Here is an 18,676-nt window from a genome sequence, read left to right as displayed (position 1 = left end):
TCTGGTTGTGCCTGACATGGGACGGCTTTCCACTTGAGCTAACTTATGATAAATATTGTCTGTTCCATGTCTTTTTACCCTAACTCGATTCCTTTATTTTTTAATACTTTGTCATGTCTTAGTATTCTGGGATATCCAAGTAGAAAATGATTTTTTTTTTAACAGAGAGACTGAATGGATCCAGTTTGGTTTCTGAAATAAGAAGAAGAAAAGAAAGAAAGAAAAATGGGAAGTTTTTTCAATAATGTACTAATACAAGTTAATACTTGTAACAATGTAATCTTGTAATATTTTGATCATTTTATTAGCAAGGACTATATTAAAGCATTATTATAGTAAATAAGATAATTAAGGTACATATCTCTGAAGATGTTTTAGTAATTCTTTTTAATTATGGAATTAATTACCAGAAGCCATTTCTGTGCATATTGGAAACAATACAGATATATCAGAAGAGTTTGAACAAGGAATAATCTACAAACCCATTTCTACTTTCTAAAGCCTTATTGAAACTAACAATTTAAAAAATTTCAATGTGTCAATGTAGTAACACTAAAAATATGGGAGGAGCAAGGGAAGAAAAAACTTTCTAAAACAAGTAAACAAGATTGAGAAACATATTTTTGAGTAGAAGAATTTTGCAGATGACACCGAATTTTAAGCAGTAATCTTGGAGAACAAGGTTATTCTCAAATATAGAAGAATAAACAAAAAAGTAACAGGAAAATATATAAAAATACACTGAGAAATGTCATTTTTCTAAAGAAATCTTAATCAAATGGATATATAATAGGAGAGATAAATTTGAAGGACTCTAACCTTAAATACTTGGGCTAATTTAAAATGCAATGTCAGTCCATATTTTGATGTGTTAATCTGATTTCTCAATGGTTCTTTTGAAACTCAACAAGGAAACAAAATTAGTTTATATCATTAATTTGGCAATTTTGAGGAGAAATTCCTTTGTTTAGCAGAGATATATAAAGTAATATAGTGAAATATCCTCAAAAAATGTGTTACAACTGAAAACATACATGCATATTATATATGTATGTATTCCAATAGTAGAAAATATGTGCATCATGTATGCATGTGAAATTTGTGTTTGTACACATACAGATGTCATGGACATGCACAGGGACTTAAGAGGTTAAGAAGCTAATAATTATAATTTGAAATGGCAATTTCAAAATACTTTAAGACATAAAAATGGACCTATGTCAATAGGAAGAACATAGAGCCTAGGGTATGCAAACTGCTATTCTCTTTTGGTTGTTGAGTCAATATGTCAGCAATGCTTTCATGTGGAACATTGTGCAGACATGAAACAAAGTGATTCCTCCTTGGTTTGCCTTTGGACTGTGCTATTGTCAGGGTTCAGAGACCAGATTCTCCACATCCAGGGCTCTTTTGGTGAGTCGTGATTATGACCCCCTGAGGAAGTCAGTGGAGCCTGGGGTTACTGGAGACGATGTCTTGCTTGGCATATTTATCATCTACAAATCATCTGCTATAAATATACCTCAGCAGGCTCATCATCAGGCCAGCTCAGTAGCCTGCAATTTATGAAGGTTACAGGAAACAGTGTGAAGGGTGAAGCGCTTTATTAAGGGTAGCTTTCTTTTCTGACCCAGCCCTGCATTCTACTTGAATATAAATGATCCTGGGAATGAGTGCTCCTTTCCATTTAGAATTAAGCCTTTTAAAATTGTCCCCTTTGGATGTTATTCTTACATCACTGAGTCATGACATTTAAGAATTTCTAAGAAACATCAAAATCACTATGCTAAAGGATAATATGAGAAACCACTAAGTGCAAAATAGAAGCATGTTTAAACCTTATTTTTTTTTCATTTTTTTTAAAAGTACAAACTGTGCAAAGCTTTTTTTTCTCCATTTTTATTACACATCTATCATTAATCTCTATTTTTCTCTAGATAAAAATAACAGAACTGATCAAAATGTTTTGGAGATACCATGGTTCCAATCTCTGGAAGTTGAAATAAATAAAATGTTTCTTCTTTATATTGCTGAATGTTCTTTTTTTTTTTTAAGAAAATGTGTATGTTTTACAGTGTTTTGGATTTTGCCCTGAATATATAAACCATATTTTCTTTGTACATTTGTTTCAATGGATAAAAAATTGTGGTAATGAACCAAAAATGACACAAAACAAAATGCCACTCAAGTTTCTCTCACTGGTGATTTGTTCCTGCAAACACCCTTAAAGCCAGCTGGGGAATGATTACGGTTTCCCTTACAGGGTTTTACTTTAAACATTCATCCTAGAAGAGAAAGCATTGAAGAGGGTCATTCTATTAATATGTATTAAGAAGTAAAGAGCCAATTTTAATATTTCAAACAACTCTGGTGAATAAAAGATCACCTGTTTTCACTCTAACCTTTTAAAAAATATCTTGTTCTTGGCTACACAATCGACCCAGGGGAGAGGAACAAAAAGAGGAATAAAAATACAGAAGAGTGAGGAGACAAAATGATGGGAAATTGCTTTATTCAACTTCACCTGTCGCTCATGCAACTTACCCTTAGGAAGGCTCCACACTTGAAATGAATTACCCTTTATGGTCTCCTCCCACCACATCACTGCACTATTTTAGCACTTGTTTTGCAAACCACCAACTGAGTCTACAAGTAGAGACATAGTAAGGAGTCAAATGACATTTTTGCATCCTATTTTTGAAGCTAGTTCATCAAATACTTCATTAGCCTACTGTTTAGGAGCCTAAATAAGTAAATAAATAAATAAAAGGGGAGGGTGTGGAAATTAATCTCTTCCTTCCTTCTTACATGGAGAATCAGGCCCTTCTCTTGCTTTTCCCGGGTTTCTTCCCACCCATTCCCCCCAAACTTGTTAGTAGGGAAACTTGAAAAAGAAAAAGATACACTAAGACCACAAAACAAAACAAAAGTTTTGACCCCACAACCATGATCCCATTGCCATGCAGAAAGCAATGCAAGATTCCCAACCTCGGTTGCCTCACCGCAGTCCCGACAAAGCCTGTACCGAGCCTGAACAAATAAGATGTTAATTGCAGCCTTGCTGAGAAAAACTACTATTGTTCCAGGCGAGACCCGAGCTGAGATATGCCCCCCTCTGCAGCGGACTGGATCAATTCTGAATCCTGGTGCTGAAATGACAGCTCTCCCGCTGCGCAAAGTCCGTGCTGAAAAACAGAAAGAGAAAGATGATCAAGTCCAGCATTTACTTCCCACCCTTCAGAGTCGCCTTCCCATTCTCCGCACCCCCCCTGCGTTGCCTCCTGGTGAGTTTCTCTTACAGTCGGTCGCCGCCAGCCCCAGCGGTGGGAACTGAGGACGCAAAAACCTCCCAGACGCAGAAAATACCGCTTTCGGGACGTGCCTGGGTTTGAGTAGCGGTGACGTGTAGGCGCACCGCGGCCCTGGCTGGACCTCCGCGGCGCACCCCTCCTGCCCGCCTCTCTCCCGCCCTCCCTCGGGGTCCTCCCTCTTCTCCCACCCAGCCGCTCCCGTCGCCCGCTCACGCACACACCCGCCCTCGGGAGTCAGAACTCCAAGGCGCCCCGACCGCGCGGCGCGCAAAAGCCGCGGGCTGGCTGCCCGGCGCACCTCGCCGAGTGCTGGCGGCGGGTGCGCGCGCCCACGAGCACGCGCGAGGCCGTCGTGCGGGCGCGAGCTCGGGGACGCGCACCTCTCACGCGCGTGCCCCGGGGAGATCGAGCGCGGCGCGCCGGCGCGCACACCGAGACAGAGCTTTACTATCTCTCTCCCTCTCTCGCCTCCCTCCTCGCTGGGCATTCAAACAGCTTTCCGACATCACCAGCCAAGGATATTTCCCCCCCTCTCCTTAGTCGCCGTCCGTCCATCAGTACCTGCAGGGGGGGGAGGAGGTAGAGGGAGGAAAGCTTAAAGAGGAAAAAGCATAAGCTTGAGCCTTCCGATCCGACCACGAATACTCCTGTAATAAACCCACCGCCCCAACAAATCTGCCTTAGCTGCTGCCGCCGCCGCCGCCGGTCACTTCTCGTCTCAGCGCTTTCTTTGCTTCTTGACTAATCGGTTTGCTGGGGGATAGATTTGGTAAAACAAATCTTCGTTCTTAATCCACTTCCATCGGTTTTTTTTTTGTTGTTGTTGTTGTTTGTTTGTTTAGAGTCTCCCTCCAGGGGGGCTTCTCGCCCCCCCCCTCCGTTTGGAGATTGGATTCAGTTGGATAAGGCGACAGGCTTTGGCCCCCGGGGCTTTTTTCCCCGCTTTCATCACTCCTCCTCTCTGGTCTTTTTCCTTTTTTTTTTTTTTTCTTTTTGCTTCTCGTATGTGTGCATTTTCAAATAATAAATTCTGATTTTTGAAGCTGAGCCGGGGAAAATGGGCAACGGTGATTGGGACCGAAGGGGAGTCTCTCCGTCACTGTTGCTGGGACGCGTGCCTGTGCTGGTGTCTTAGAGCAAGAGCCTCTCTGAGCTTTCGGAGTGGAAGGTAAGGAAAGGGGTCCAGGGGTCACCTTCTCTGTGCCGGGGGCCGCCACCGAGGGGCTCTAGGCTTGGTGTGTGGGCAGGGAGAGCAAGGAAAGGAAAGGCTGTTGCTGGTGGATGGGGAGACTGCGAGCAAATCTGACTGTCTGCATTTACTTAAACGCCGCAGTTGAAAAGTTAGAGAAGTCTGGCTTTCAAGAAATGTGCTGGATCCGAAGGAATAGTTAGAGAGACCCGGAAAATCTGGTAGTTGTGCGTGATCGAGGTAATTTTATGGGGGAAAATTTTAGGTTAAAAGGAAGTTAAAGAGTAGGCATTGGGTCTTCTGTTGGGAAAAAAAAAAAATCAGTGGAGTGATGGCGCCGTCTATGTTCAACTAAACTAAAGTGTCACCCAGAAAATCAGTTTTGAGAATAGCTAAACTCAATGCCGGTTTGCTTCTCAGTAAGAGACAAATAAATAAATAAATAAATAAATAAATACAACATCCTTGAAACCTTGGTGGACAACCCTTAGACACCCCCTTACCTTCAATAGGGAAATACAGTTTTTGAATAGGCCCTGCAGTCTGAAGGTGTGTGTGTGTGGTGGGGGGGGGGGATTCAGTAATTCATTTTTTATTATTTAGAACAAAACAAGATTGTATAGCAAGGCTGGTTAAAAATAAGAAGCATTATATTTGAGATGCTTAATTAAGCAGGCATGAAAGTAAAATCCAAGCTATCTCCTCACTCTTTCTAATCTTTGATGAGCACAGCATTGCAGACATGCTCTGTCAAATAAATGGAAGCAAAAGTGCCAATTTCATAAGGAAAAGATATACGACCTCCTTTTGAGTTCCTTATTATAAAATGAAGCCCCCTTTCATGGATGGAATTCCTAATTTAGACACTTATTGTCACATTGGCTCTCAACGCCTACACACTATCCTGAAGAACACTGCGCAGACCTGCATTGCCTGCAAAGTGCTACAGTAAAAAAAAAAAAAGAAAAAAGAAAAAAGGAAAGAAAAAAAAGAAAAGAAAGAAAGAAAAGGAAAAAGAGCTAAATTATTTACAGAATTTCCTACAACTTTCCTCATTTGTTAATCTTTAATCTTTATTAAGAAGAAAGGCATTACTCATTCAGCTATATTCTTGAAACAGAGAACACAGTTTTGATAGTCCCAGCAGTTCTAGCGTTATTTTGAACTGCTGCTATATAGAGATTTAGAGTTGGGGCTGTTTTTGCCCATACCAAAACATAGAATTCAAATTATAATCTGTAAAATGCAGATCTATCTTCAGGGACTTTGGTCACTGGATTTGGAGTGCATGCGTTGGTGTGTGTTATGCAATGGGAAGGAAGAGGGTTTTATCCTTTGGTTCAAAGAGGACTCAAGCAAAAAAAGCATGAAAACTCTTAACTATCTATGTCTGTATGTCTGTCTCTGTTTACAGAACAGTGGAAGAGACTGCAGCTTAAAGACTTTTATAATTAACTTGGCATCACTTTTATCAGCTCAAAGGCTGAACCAAAAAGCAGTGTCATTTATTCTAAGAAATAACTTCTTAAAGGTTAAAGCTGAAAAATATTCAAGTTATTTTTGGATAACAACTTACAGAGGTAAATATAATCAAGGACTACTTTATTATGCAAGTCCAGGGTTAAAAATTAAAAAGAAGAGAAGAGGAGCTTTGGAACTGTTGTTTGAAAGAGAGCTATTCGAAAACTGAAATCTACTAGGAAAGAAAATGCTAATATCTTTTATCTACCATCTGTAAATCTTAAGTTACAGTAGATAAGTCTAGACACAATAACCCTAATTAAAAAAAAATTAAAAGAAGCCAGCTCAATTACTGCAGTTCTGGGATTTTTCACTGACATCGCCTTTGGATACAGATACTAATACAGTGATCCACTTTATGTATCCCAAGAGGGCATGTCACATTGAAATGACTGCCTCAAATCCTGGTTCAATGGTGATGCTGAACAACAAGTCTTCCCTGTGTATCTGCCCATCTATGCCTTTTCTCAGATGGTGGCTTTAATATTCTACTAATCCACATGAAAGCTCTTGTTTTTGCACAGGAATTTCTTATCAGTAGCCTCTGAAAAGGCAAGTAGGGGCATTTGGGAGATGATGTTCCATCTGGAACAAATTATCATTTGTGCTTTTAAAATTGTGGCTATAATTTATTGTAATTACTTTTCACATTTAAGAGAAAAGAAATAATGTGGTGACAGCTGCTCTCAGATTATCAGATTAGATTTTGTGTGATATTTACTGCAGACAGAAGACTGAGGGAGAGAAACGTTTGTACAGATTGATTAAAAATGTTTCAATGATTAACATTTAAGTTATGATATTTTAAACCTCATGTTTTCCTTCTTCATTTGATAGAATGATAATGGTTGTGGAGGAAACCCTGGTGGATAAATTAGGGCATTCCTATTAATAATCTATTAAATGTTATTTTTAAATTGAATGTTGAGAATTTGACCATTGTGATGGGCCACGTGAGGGCGCTGTTCACACAGCAACAGATAATTTCCCAGCGTTATAAAATAAAAATTACCTGCCCTTTTTTATAAAAAGGATTTTTTTTTTCACTGAAATCTTGAAAACAGCTGGCTGTAATATTGGAAGGAGTTTATTTTTTCAATGCGTGTAGACTCCGACTTGCATTTTACTTTCATTGCCATTTTACAGGCCAAATGACATAGGATGAAGGCTGTTCGTAACCTGCTGATTTATATATTTTCCACCTATCTCCTGGTTATGTTTGGATTTAATGCTGCCCAAGACTTCTGGTGTTCAACTTTGGTGAAGGGAGTCATTTATGGATCGTACTCTGTAAGTGAAATGTTTCCCAAAAACTTTACAAACTGCACTTGGACGCTGGAAAATCCAGATCCAACCAAATATAGCATTTACCTGAAATTTTCCAAAAAGGACCTTAGCTGCTCTAACTTTTCCCTCCTGGCTTACCAGTTTGATCATTTTTCCCATGAAAAAATAAAGGATCTTTTAAGAAAGAATCATTCTATAATGCAACTCTGCAATTCCAAGAATGCTTTTGTTTTTCTACAATATGATAAAAATTTTATTCAAATACGTCGGGTATTTCCATCTGATTTCCCAGGATTACAGAAAAAAGGGGAAGAAGATCAGAAATCTTTTTTTGAGTTTTTGGTATTGAACAAAGTGAGCCCAAGCCAGTTTGGTTGCCATGTATTATGCACTTGGTTGGAGAGCTGCTTAAAATCAGAAAATGGGAGAACAGAATCATGTGGGATCATGTATACAAAATGCACCTGCCCTCAGCATTTGGGAGAGTGGGGGATCGATGACCAGTCCCTGGTTTTGTTAAATAACGTCGTGTTGCCCCTGAATGAGCAGACAGAGGGCTGCCTGACCCAGGAGCTGCAAACCACTCAAGTCTGCAATCTTACCAGGGAGGCCAAACGACCACCCAAAGAAGGTAAGTACCCCAAGATTGGGGAAGATGGATGCCAGCAAGGGTGGGGGAGGCTTATGGCATGGAAGTGACATGTGCTGTTTCAGTACTCAAACCTAATCATTTGTCCTTTGCTCTGCCATCTTTGGATTTAGTTGATTTGTGGATCTTCACTGATGAAGGTCTCTTAAGCTTGTTTTAGGTCTCAAGATTTTGAAGATAGAATGGTGACAGTATAGCTCAGTGACATGCCTCTGAAGTGCAGGTGGAATATTCAGGAGCAAAGAGATGCAAAAATGTGAAGTCAGCTTGTACTAGTGGTTGGTAGAGAGAAGGAGAGAGAGGGGTGCCTTTTTTCAAGCTGCATCCCCTTGAGAGATCTACACACACATACCCCACCTGTGAAATGGATTTTCAGACGTCTCCCTTTTGCTCCAATCCAGTAAATGGTTCCTTTCACTTGCTTTTCCCTGTGTGACTTATCCTTTTACCCCTTTGAGCTGGGTTGACATGACCAAAAGGTAACTCTCCAAGGCAAACCTATTTGGACCAAGAGACTATGTAACATCTGAAAATAGGGGTACCCGGGGACCAGACTTCTGTTTAAGGTGGTTTGTACAATAAACCTGGCACTCTTGCTCTTTGGTGGGCCAAGAGAAACACTGGGGGAGCAAACTGTCTGAGTCAGGTCTTGAGGTTATGAAATCTGCAGGTTAATACACATTCTGTTCTTTAAAGAACTGGGATCTGCATTTTGCAAGTGGTGTTTTGCTATCTTCTCAGTTTCCTGTTGATATACACAGAGAGAGGGAACATCTCAGAGGTGAGCTAGAGGGAGGGGGGAAAAACAGTGCAACGGAAATGCGGAGAAAAAATAAAGTATAAGAGTGATTTGTGGCTTTCACCCAATCCTCAGTGGAAGAGCTATCAGAAGATTTGAGATTGTGGATTATGTTTAATAATGCAAGAAAGCATGACATATTTTGAGAAAATGACTTTCTTGTTTGGAAGGTTAATGGCTATGTTCCATTCCTTTGAGGGCAGAGCTGATACATATTCCTTCTTACTCCCAGTCCCTGCAACCAGAGAGTGTGTTGATTTCTTATGCAGGAAATGTTTTCTGATCACCACAAAGATCCCAGTCTGTGGAAAGGGACAGCCAAGCTCCAGTCCCTCTTTCCTCCCCCTCCCCCAACAGAAGTTGTCTTTGTGACCAATGTAAAATTGACACGTTGTTGGAGAATTTTCTTTAAGGGTAGCCAAGGCTTTGTAAGGGAGGGAAGGGGGAGGGGGCAGAGAAGAGCCTAACTAGTTTAACGCTGTTTCTCTGCTGGCTGCAATTTGGGGGATGGGAATTACTGTAGAGCAATGGCACAAGGGGAAAAGACCTGTTAAGGAAATAAATGCTAGCTAATGACAGTGACAGAAAGGTGAAAACCTTTCAAGATTTCTACAGGTCAGTGTTTCACTAACAGCTGTGACTGAAGAAAACAAAGTAGTTTTAAATTACAGGAGTTCTTTTCTCTAGTAAAAATCCCAGAGAAGCACTTGCAACTGCAGGGATGGTATTTAACACCATTTAAAACTAATTAGTGTCCCCTAGAATAAGAAGCTACAGTACACACAGAAAATGTGATGTTACAAGCTGGCTAATAAAACCAATTAACATCGGAAACTAGAGTTTTTTGTTTGCTTTATTGCCATTTTAATAAAATTTGGAAATCTCTTTCTTTAATGGTTAAAATTCTATCAGCAGATTGACTGGTTATGACAGAGGAGAGAGAATCCACTTTTGCAGCTTTTCTTTTAATGAAAGATATCAAGGGGAAAAAACCCAAAGTTGTATGCATGATTTTCAACCATTTTGCTGGTCATGGTCATGAGATGTGGGTTAAGACAGTGCTAGAATTTATAGAAGTTGTAGTTGACAACCATTTGATTTGTAAGTGAATGAAAATAAGAGTGATTTTTAGACATTAGATGTTTAAATCACATCGAAGAATGTTTATTTCTTGTAGCTGATTGGATGTCAAAATGGAAATGGATGTTTCTATAGACAAGTAAATAATTATTTTGAAATTATTATGTTGATAAAGCTGAATTAGGAAATTTATATAACAAGGAGGAATTTATGCAGTATTAGTAAAATTGTATGGTGTATATTCCCAGAAGTCTGAATTTTGTGCTTTTAATTATTTAGATACTCTGAGTCAGAAAGGTAAGGATAAGAAGTTCCTGGTGACATAATTGTAATTGATGTGTTTGTAGGTAATTCTTATAAAATATAGACTACAGAATTCTTGGACTCATTGAATGAATATATTGAATGAAATAAAACATATCTTGGCTATGAAACATTGTAGGAAAAGAATGTGAAAATCTAGACTCTTAATTTAGTCAAATTTATGCAAAGTATATTAAATCTTAAATATTTGATATAAATGATATATGAACTACAACGAAAGAATTATTTGATATCATTTCAAACAAACTATCTTATAATGATATTTATAGGGCTTGAGGTTAATAATTGCATATAGTTATATTGCTTATATTTAATTTGGTCAAGCTATCTTATTATTATATTTAATTCTTGATTTTAAAATGCAGTTTTAAAATATTCACCTGTATTTTATATTACTTGATGTTTCACATTTTCTATGGAGAAGCACCCAATAAGTCATCAAAGAAAGAAATACAGGATTACTCTCCATAGTTTTTGATTTCTATTTTGTTCATTGTAATAAATATTGACCAAGAAGGCCTGCCTTGAGTAGAAATTTTTCTGCCTGTATTACTGCATAGATTTGGCAGGAGAGTTCTCACACTTAATTCAATGCAACTCTAGATTTCTTTGTGTAATGCTAGTGGTGATGAAAAACTACTCGAAATGTTGAATGTCATGATTGTCTCCATTGGAATTAAAAAATCATATTTTGTGATTGCTGAGGAAGCAATAAATTCTCTGGAATGGGATACCTACTTTGAGAGAGAATTTCTACTAGAATGTTCTTTAATAATACACGCATGTGCTAAAGAATTTCATAACCCTAAATGACAAGAAGAAAACTATTATAGTTTGTAGTCATACCAACAATTACAAAATGTAACATTATTGGATAGATGCTTCATTCAAATTATTGGATAGATGCTTCATTCAAATACTAAATTTTTATGGATTTAAGATCTTATTGAAGACCATATTCAACAAATTTGGAGGTTATATACTTATGGAAACTTAGTTATCATTTCACCAGTTTTTATTTGAAATCAAGAAATCAAGTAAATAAAAAAAATGAAAAATAATGATGTCATAGTTCAGGTAGTTTTTTAAACCTGTCTACATAAAATGGATATATACATATACATAGGTTTCAAGATTTTGGAGATAGGGTGGTGAGGACAGTATAGCTCAGAGACATGCTAAGGAAGTGTGGGTGGAATATTCAGAAAAAAAGAGATGTAGAACTGTTAAATATACGTATTTTAAGGAAACTCAGATAACATCAATGTTTACCTGGTTTTCAGATACAAGTCTGGGGACAGACATTTATTCAGAAAACAATCTCAGTTTTCCTGAAGGCTTTAGTACACTTTACAGGACTCTTTTACTGAAGATTCTGGACTACATAGCTAAAATATAAAATGTGGCCTCAGATTTTATTTCTTACCCCTTCATTTAAAATAAATAATTAAAGCAGTTTGAGCAGAAAAATTCCACACCCGTATATCTACATCACATAATGAGCCTTAATGGAATCTTTGTTTCCTACTTACATCAATGGCTCTACTTATGTGAAAGGAAATTGGGATCCCTGTATAGATTCCAGGAAATCTGAACACACACACTCACTTGTCTTCCCCCTGTGCCTCTGCTAATCCTTGACATTCCACCACCCAGGGGAAGCCTCAATCTGTGCCTGTCTAAACTTCAGCTCATGTGTGTGCACACACAGGCATGCACACTTTTAGGCACATGCTTACAATCTTGAGGAATGTTCATTTATTTCCTGCTATTTTTGCCCTGGCATTACTTTTTGAGCTGCCTTTCACCCTCTTCTTTCTACTCCTTTGATCTTATTTCCTTTGTGACTAACTTCCATGATCCCGAAATCTTTATAAGAACGTACAAAGTTGTACTGAATCTGTTTTTCCTAAAATGTCACTCTAGGAAAGATAGCAAATCAATTATAATCAAAAGAATAAAAAATATACCACTTTAGGAGAGTAGTTGCCTTTTACTTCCCCCACTTAGGGGAAGATGAATACCATTCATTTCATTTCCAATTCCATTAATGTATTATTGATGGCAGTTCCTGATCTCTAAGGGTTTCTTTAATAACATTTTTAAAAGAACAAGAATGAAGTTTTGAGAAATATTTTAATTCGGTATGTTTATTTTAAAATATTAATAATTAATATGATTTGCCCTACATGACCATCTAAAAAGAAATAGTGGTAAGAAAATGTGTCAGTTTCTGTCTTCATCTCTCTGTCTAGTTCTTTCTTCTTGAACAGTAATAATATTTCTCAAATGCTCTTTTCCAGAATGTAAGATAAACATATATGATCACCTTTTAAGAATGTGGAAAAGATTATTGCTCATTTAGTTCAATGCTTTTTTATTAATTCTTGACTGTGAACTATAAATATAGTAAGAGCAGAATATCGATAAAATTGAGCTGGGGTTGTAGCTCAGTGGTAGAGTGCTTGTCTCAAACGTTTGAGGCACTGGGCTTGATCCTCAGCACCACATTAAATAAATGAATAAATAAACAAATAAAATAAAGATATTGTGAAAACAAAGATAAAATAATAGGTATGGTCAAGTAAAATGCCATAATTTTTCCTTTTATTATCTTAGAATTTTGGAAGATAATTTAGAAAGTAGTTCATATATGTAGTGTGTAATGAAAAAAAACCTCTGTAATGATGCAGCATGTTTTTTGTAAGCAACAGATAGAAAATATTAAGAGGGACGTTAAAATGGAAGTTAACTGTGCTGTGTACATAGTTCATGTGCCTTGATTGCACATTTGCCAATGTGCATTTCAGCAAGATTTTATTACAGCTCTGGACAAACATAACTGAAATTAATTTTTCCCCAAAATTGAGATAGAAATTTTACTTTGCTTAGAATCTAACTTCATTTTATCCTTCTTTTTACTTCATTTCCTACAAGAATCAATTATATTCTTGAACTGATATTTTGATATAGCTAATTCTATCAAGTATAGCTATCTTTATAATCAGTCTGGTATTTGTTACTTACAAAAGTCAACCAGGCCTTGAATCAGAAATCACAGTTCTTTAAAAACTAAACTTGTCTTTTTTTTTTTAGCATATTTGCAAAGTTTTTAGATCATGAAGCAGAGAGCCATACTTTAATCTGCCTTTCCACATGACTATTACTTTGTGCTACTATTTTTTTCTTCTCATATTTGTATGGCTCAGTAATGCTCCTTTTTCAGGCTACAGAAAAATAGGAAATTACATCAAGAATGAAAGAAAACAACTAATAAAATTAATAGTTTGGGATACTATAGTTCTTGTCAGTGCCTGTGGAAATTTCTTCTCAATTCAATTAGCTAAGAAGATATCAGAGGAGTATTAAAATTTTCTAGGTGTGTCACTTCATTGAAATGAAAAATATAATTTGTTGTATGGTAGACTTCAGTCCTAAGAATAACTCAGACACTTGTAGCACCTTTGACAAGTGACAGCACTGGACTTATTAATAAATTGGGAGTGATAACTATCATAATGGAATGTTGTGTCAAATGACATTGCACATATAAAACACTTGCCACATTTCTCAATTTTGTGAGGGCCTTTATAAGTATCAATATCTTTTTTCCCCCTATCAAATCTTCTCCAATATCTGATGGATCAAAATAATCTCTGATAAAAAGATCACACTACACTTAATTATTTCTCATTACATTTCAGACATTTTTTAAAAAATATTTTTAGATGTAGGTGGACACAATACCTGTATTGTTTATTGTTTTATGTGGTGCTGAGGATCGAACCCAGTGCCTCACACATGCCAGGCAAGCACTTTACCACCTAGCCAAAACCCCAGCCCCTATTTCAGACATTTTTATATTTTTATAAAGTTTTCTTGCATGTGTTTAACATTATAATTTTTATAATTTGTGTGTAATGGCATAATCTAGACATGGATGACATGTGTCTAGGATGGAAAATGTTAACATCAAAAATATTAAACTGAATTCTCATAGTGCGCCACATATTTTGTTTTGCTTCCTTTTACCTCTTAACTAATTTTCCATATACAAGGTTGGGCTCCATTTTATCTTTACTTTTTCACTTTTGGATTGGAGAAGGAGGAACAGCAAAGAAGAGAAGTGACTTTAGTCATCACTCTGTGATGCTATTGACAATTGGGCTTACAAAGTTTTGAGAATCATTGTAACCTTGTTTTAAATGTGGGAGTATGTGTGTGTGTGTGTGTGTGTGTGTGTGTGTGTGTGTGTGTGTGCGTGTGTGAGACAGAGAGAGAGAGAGAGAGAGAGAGAGAGAGAGAGAGTGAGAGAGAAGGAGGGAGGGACAGGGAGATAAGAGAGGGAGAGGTACTTTCATTGGTTTAAAAACTTTCTTTCCTTTGAATTTTCATTATTATACAGATATTCATTTATTTAGGAATTAGGAGTCTACTGAGTACTTAGCCCTGATGTATTGTGTATGGAATCCTTTTATTAATGAGTGTAAACCTGGGGTCTAGAATGGGAATTTGGTTTGGAAATCTTAAGAAAGATTTCCATTATTTGTATGTGAATATGAATGAAACTCTAATGAACAGATTGAATTCAAAGGAATACTGTTAATAATGAAATAGTTTGGTTTAGAAAGTGTAGTCTCCAGTATAATAAATGGTAGGTCCGTACATTAAACATGGGTTCTCTTAACATCCTGTGTATTGTAGGTGAAATAAATATTTACTGGGAAATTTCTGACTGAGTTTGAAACTGCACCTGATATTCCCTTGTGAAGCAGGAATTTATTTAAGTTTTTCATTTACAGTTGGTACAGTTGTGAATCTTCTTCCTGTTTCTCATTTGTCTCATGTAATATCCTTGTATGGTATTTCGTATATCTGGTTGACTTTACCCCATCTTTTAAGTTCTAATTTAAAAAACTGTTTTTATTCTTTGGCTATAAACCATAAAGAGTTGATAACAATGATGTAGATTGTCACTTAATTGTTTGAACTTGTCTATGAATTTAGGACAGTTAACAAAGACTGATCAAGTCTCACAGATGTGTGTACATTCTGTATGAGATAAAGAAAAGGCAGCATAGCATTTCCACATCTTTATGTTGTTCTTCATTTATGTTGATGACTAATACTGGAACTGATCTAGCTGGTAGACTATGAGTCATTCTAGGTCTAGAGAGGGATCTTTTGGATATCACTACTGATGGGCAGCAGAACTATTGAAGTTAAATTGTTTCCAAGTATTTTAATCTTTGCCAAATTATACAAAATGAAGATTATGTTTTGATATTTTGTTTGAAAGTGAATTATATTGAAATGCTAGTCTATATTAAACCATTGAGATAAAAATCGTTGTGACTTTGCTGGGATTTCTATCACAGAATTTTGGTCAGTTATTATAGACCACTGAGCCTCAATATCCTATGTAAGGCTTACATTTTCAGATATTGAAAAGAAAGCAAAACATTTATTATTACTAATTTGAAGATTCTAATTTTTTAAAATCAAATTATAATATGTCATCTGTAAGACTCCACACAATGCTGTATGCTCTATATGCAGTTATCTTTGCAACTATGATGCAGGAATTTTATTGACTTGCAGAGAATGACTTAGCAACCAAGTTGTTAATGGTTAATAAAATATATAGTTTGCCAGAAAGTGCAGCAAGTAATAAATGCATAGGAAAAACATGGATATGGAGCAGTTAATCTCAAAATTAATTGAGTGAAAAAAAGCTTTTTCCAAAATTATGTTTGTTGATGAGCATTTCCCCCTAAACCAACTACCTATTGCATATTCATTATGCCTAGGACATATGAAATGTGAAGGCAAATGGTTTTTGTTTGAATTCTACCATATTAAATGAAAATGAAATAATTTACCTGCTGACCAATCCTGGATATATTATTCTCAAATTATTTCTTAAATAGCAAATTTCTTTTGGAACAGAGTGTTGTTTGGAAAAATAGAACAAAATGGGCATAGAAATGACATTAGAACACTAATGGAACCAGATTGCAATATTTAGAATATTGTTAAGTTCACTCAGACATTATAAAAAGCATTAAGGGAGTCAACCAGAGAAGGATAACTAGGTGAAATCACTTTTTAGCAATAGGTATGTTTAGGTAATAGGAATGTCTGGAAATATTTGTTTCCCTTGGCAATCTACTCTCCTGGTGAGTTACTATTGATGTTCCTTCCTTTTAAGGTGATTAAAAAATCTATAAGCTTCAAAAAATTAATTTCGGCACTTGAATATCTTAACAGTAATAATTTGTTCTCCAATAAAACACATTTTAAAGAAAAAACTTTATATACATATCTCCTCTAAGAGAGTAGAGAATTTTATAAATTAACAGAATATAATAAAATATGGCATTCAGTAAATGCTTTCCAGTTTGCAAAGTGTTTTTGCACATATTGTTTTATTTGGGCAATAGCTATGTGAGTCATATATTATTTTTTCCATTAGCATGCATCAATAATTGCAGAACATGCTGAAGATCAGTGTCTTCATTTTTCTAAAACAAAACACACAAGTTGGTTCAGTTGAAAAACTGGAACACTGGATAGCCATAGATTTTGTTTGTTTGTTTCTGAAGCACTTGCATTTGAATCACGAATTGACAGTTATAAGGCTCTTTCAACATTACTAAGTCCAAATCTTATGCAATCAATATAACCCTAATCTGCAAATATATAATGGGAATGTTATTTCATCTGAACACAACTCATTTTGGAATTTATATTGAATAGCATCTCTATAATGTAAAAAAGAGTCCCCATGACAGAGTCATGTGGGAATATTTGATAGATTTAATCATTTAAAAAATTACCTGGAATCTAGTTAGGAAACTAATCAATCTATACTTTGCTATAGCACTTAATGCAGACTAATTTTACAAATTAACTTTGATTCATTAAATTATTGTTCTAGTCACTATGTGTTATTGAAATAAATATGGGTCTCAAAATTTTTGTTGTTGTTGTTTTCAGTCTATACATGTTAATGTGTTTCAGGTTCAGTATTTGTATAGATTTCTAAGATGACCTCTTGGATTTTTACCTCTTTATTATTACCTGGGGAAGTCTGTGTTTTGGAGAAACAATGTCTTTATGGTTTTTTTGGTTATCTTATGGTATGCTGACTTACACATGTTGAGGGTGGAAGAAGAGCAAGGCTAGGGTGTCTTCCTCCAGGCTCCTCCCTGGTGGTTTGCTGTGAGTGGAGTATGTGCCTCTGTTGGAGGTAATGTTTTCCATCAGGCCACTTCTTTTGAGGCTCTTGTAGCCACTGTCAGAACTGAACTAGCAAGATCTGTAATGTATTTTCCTCTCAGATTGACAGCATCTCTTAATTGACAGCAACTATTTCCTCCTAAAACCCTAAGACAGAGGTGTACAATTGTGGTAGTGAGGTGATTTCTGATCACCTGTGAGAATGACCTGAAACCAATGTTTCAAATGTTCAGACTTCCATTTAATGTGCAAAAGGCTATGTAGAATACTACATCTTTTTGCAGATTGTCACATAGACAAAGTGAATAGGGAAATAAATGATAATAGTAATAATATGAATAACTTAAAGAATTAATGAAAATTAAAATCAGTTAACCAGTTTATTTTATCTCAAATGTAATTTTTATACTTAGTCTACACTTAGTATATACATGTACACATCTTTATATTAATAATTCCTTTCAATTTAGAGTCTTCAAAAGTTTTGCTATATTGACCTGTTTTTTGAATGTCTAGCTTTGTATATATCAATTATACATTGTTTTCAATGCTAATGTGACACTGGAACATTTGAACTTCCCTGAACATTCAAAAATATTTCTGTGTGATTGACAAGTTAAAATAAGTTACTTCAAAACTCTCAAATAAGACATGAAAATTCCTGACAGGTGAAGATTTAGTTCTAATTTTATATCATTATAAAAATATAAAGATAAAATGAAAATGGAATTTTCATTGCTAATTCAATTTTATTTTGCTTCTTGTTCTTCCTATCCTTCTCAAAGCAAATAAAGAACAACAACAGCAACAACAACAACAAAAACAACAACACACACATTTTGAAATTACTTCTTTGTTTTATTCCAAAGAAAAAAATCATGACAGCTAAACTTAGAGTTTCATAATTAAAATTACAGTATTTTATTTTTTCTTTATGATTATCTGTTGCCTTTTTATAGCCACAAAGGAGCACAAGAGATAAAGAACTGTCTGAAAAACAACAGAAAACAAAGACTCATCTTTGTCTTTCTGAATTTATTCTGATACACAAATTTATTATATTTTTTAATTGGTAACACAATAACCAAAGTTAAGTGTATATTGGATATTTTGGAAAATTTTTTTCTATATTCCCTATTCATAATAATATTGGAAAAGAAAGCATCTTGGGAAGACAAAAGTCTGTTTACTTATAAAATTTATATAAATCTGGCGGACTTGCAAAGATCTGCTTCTGCACAGTAGACTGAGAAATTACAGTTTATTTTGGCTCC

The 18,676-nt window shown here is 35.8% G+C and overlaps 2 protein-coding genes across 7 annotated transcripts in view; one reads left to right on the top strand and one right to left on the bottom strand.

Annotated features, from left to right (window-relative positions):
* Positions 1 to 1,070: 1,070 nt before the first annotated feature.
* LOC120889065 (uncharacterized) lies at positions 1,071 to 3,853 on the bottom strand. Of its 3 annotated transcripts, XR_013425058.1 has the most exons (3): positions 3,533 to 3,853; positions 2,989 to 3,185; positions 2,496 to 2,646 (listed from the first exon to the last, which is right to left on the bottom strand). XR_013425058.1 is itself a non-coding variant. In XM_078019813.1 (2 exons), exons 1-2 carry the CDS (start codon positions 3,796 to 3,798, stop codon positions 3,131 to 3,133), a joined length of 321 nt encoding a protein of 106 aa, XP_077875939.1. In that variant the 5' UTR covers positions 3,799 to 3,853; the 3' UTR covers positions 2,496 to 3,130. The 3 variants fall into 3 exon arrangements, 1 of the variants encoding a protein (XP_077875939.1); XR_005732847.2 differs by lacking the exon at positions 3,533 to 3,853 and adding an exon at positions 3,300 to 3,505 and having other exon boundaries at positions 1,071 to 3,185; XM_078019813.1 differs by having other exon boundaries at positions 2,496 to 3,185.
* An 87-nt stretch (positions 3,854 to 3,940) lies between these two features.
* Adgrb3 (adhesion G protein-coupled receptor B3) overlaps positions 3,941 to 18,676 on the top strand; it is a 666,855-nt gene continuing 652,119 nt past the window's right edge. For 2 of the 4 annotated variants that reach the window (XM_040282898.2, XM_021732558.3), the window contains exons 1-2: positions 4,269 to 4,479; positions 7,168 to 7,939. In XM_040282898.2, the coding sequence (XP_040138832.1) occupies positions 7,183 to 7,939 (757 nt within the window). In that variant the 5' untranslated portion in view covers positions 4,269 to 4,479; positions 7,168 to 7,182. Of the gene's footprint in view, positions 4,081 to 4,268; positions 4,480 to 5,914; positions 6,081 to 7,167; positions 7,940 to 18,676 lie in introns of those variants that run through there. The other 2 variants (XM_040282896.2, XM_078019812.1) reach the window with 2 other exon arrangements.

Source organism: Ictidomys tridecemlineatus, chromosome 8 (assembly GCF_052094955.1).
Source record: "Ictidomys tridecemlineatus isolate mIctTri1 chromosome 8, mIctTri1.hap1, whole genome shotgun sequence".
Taxonomy (NCBI): Eukaryota; Metazoa; Chordata; class Mammalia; order Rodentia; family Sciuridae; genus Ictidomys; species Ictidomys tridecemlineatus.
The sequence above is the reverse complement of the archived record's forward strand: the minus strand, read 5'-3'. Positions and strand labels throughout refer to the sequence as shown.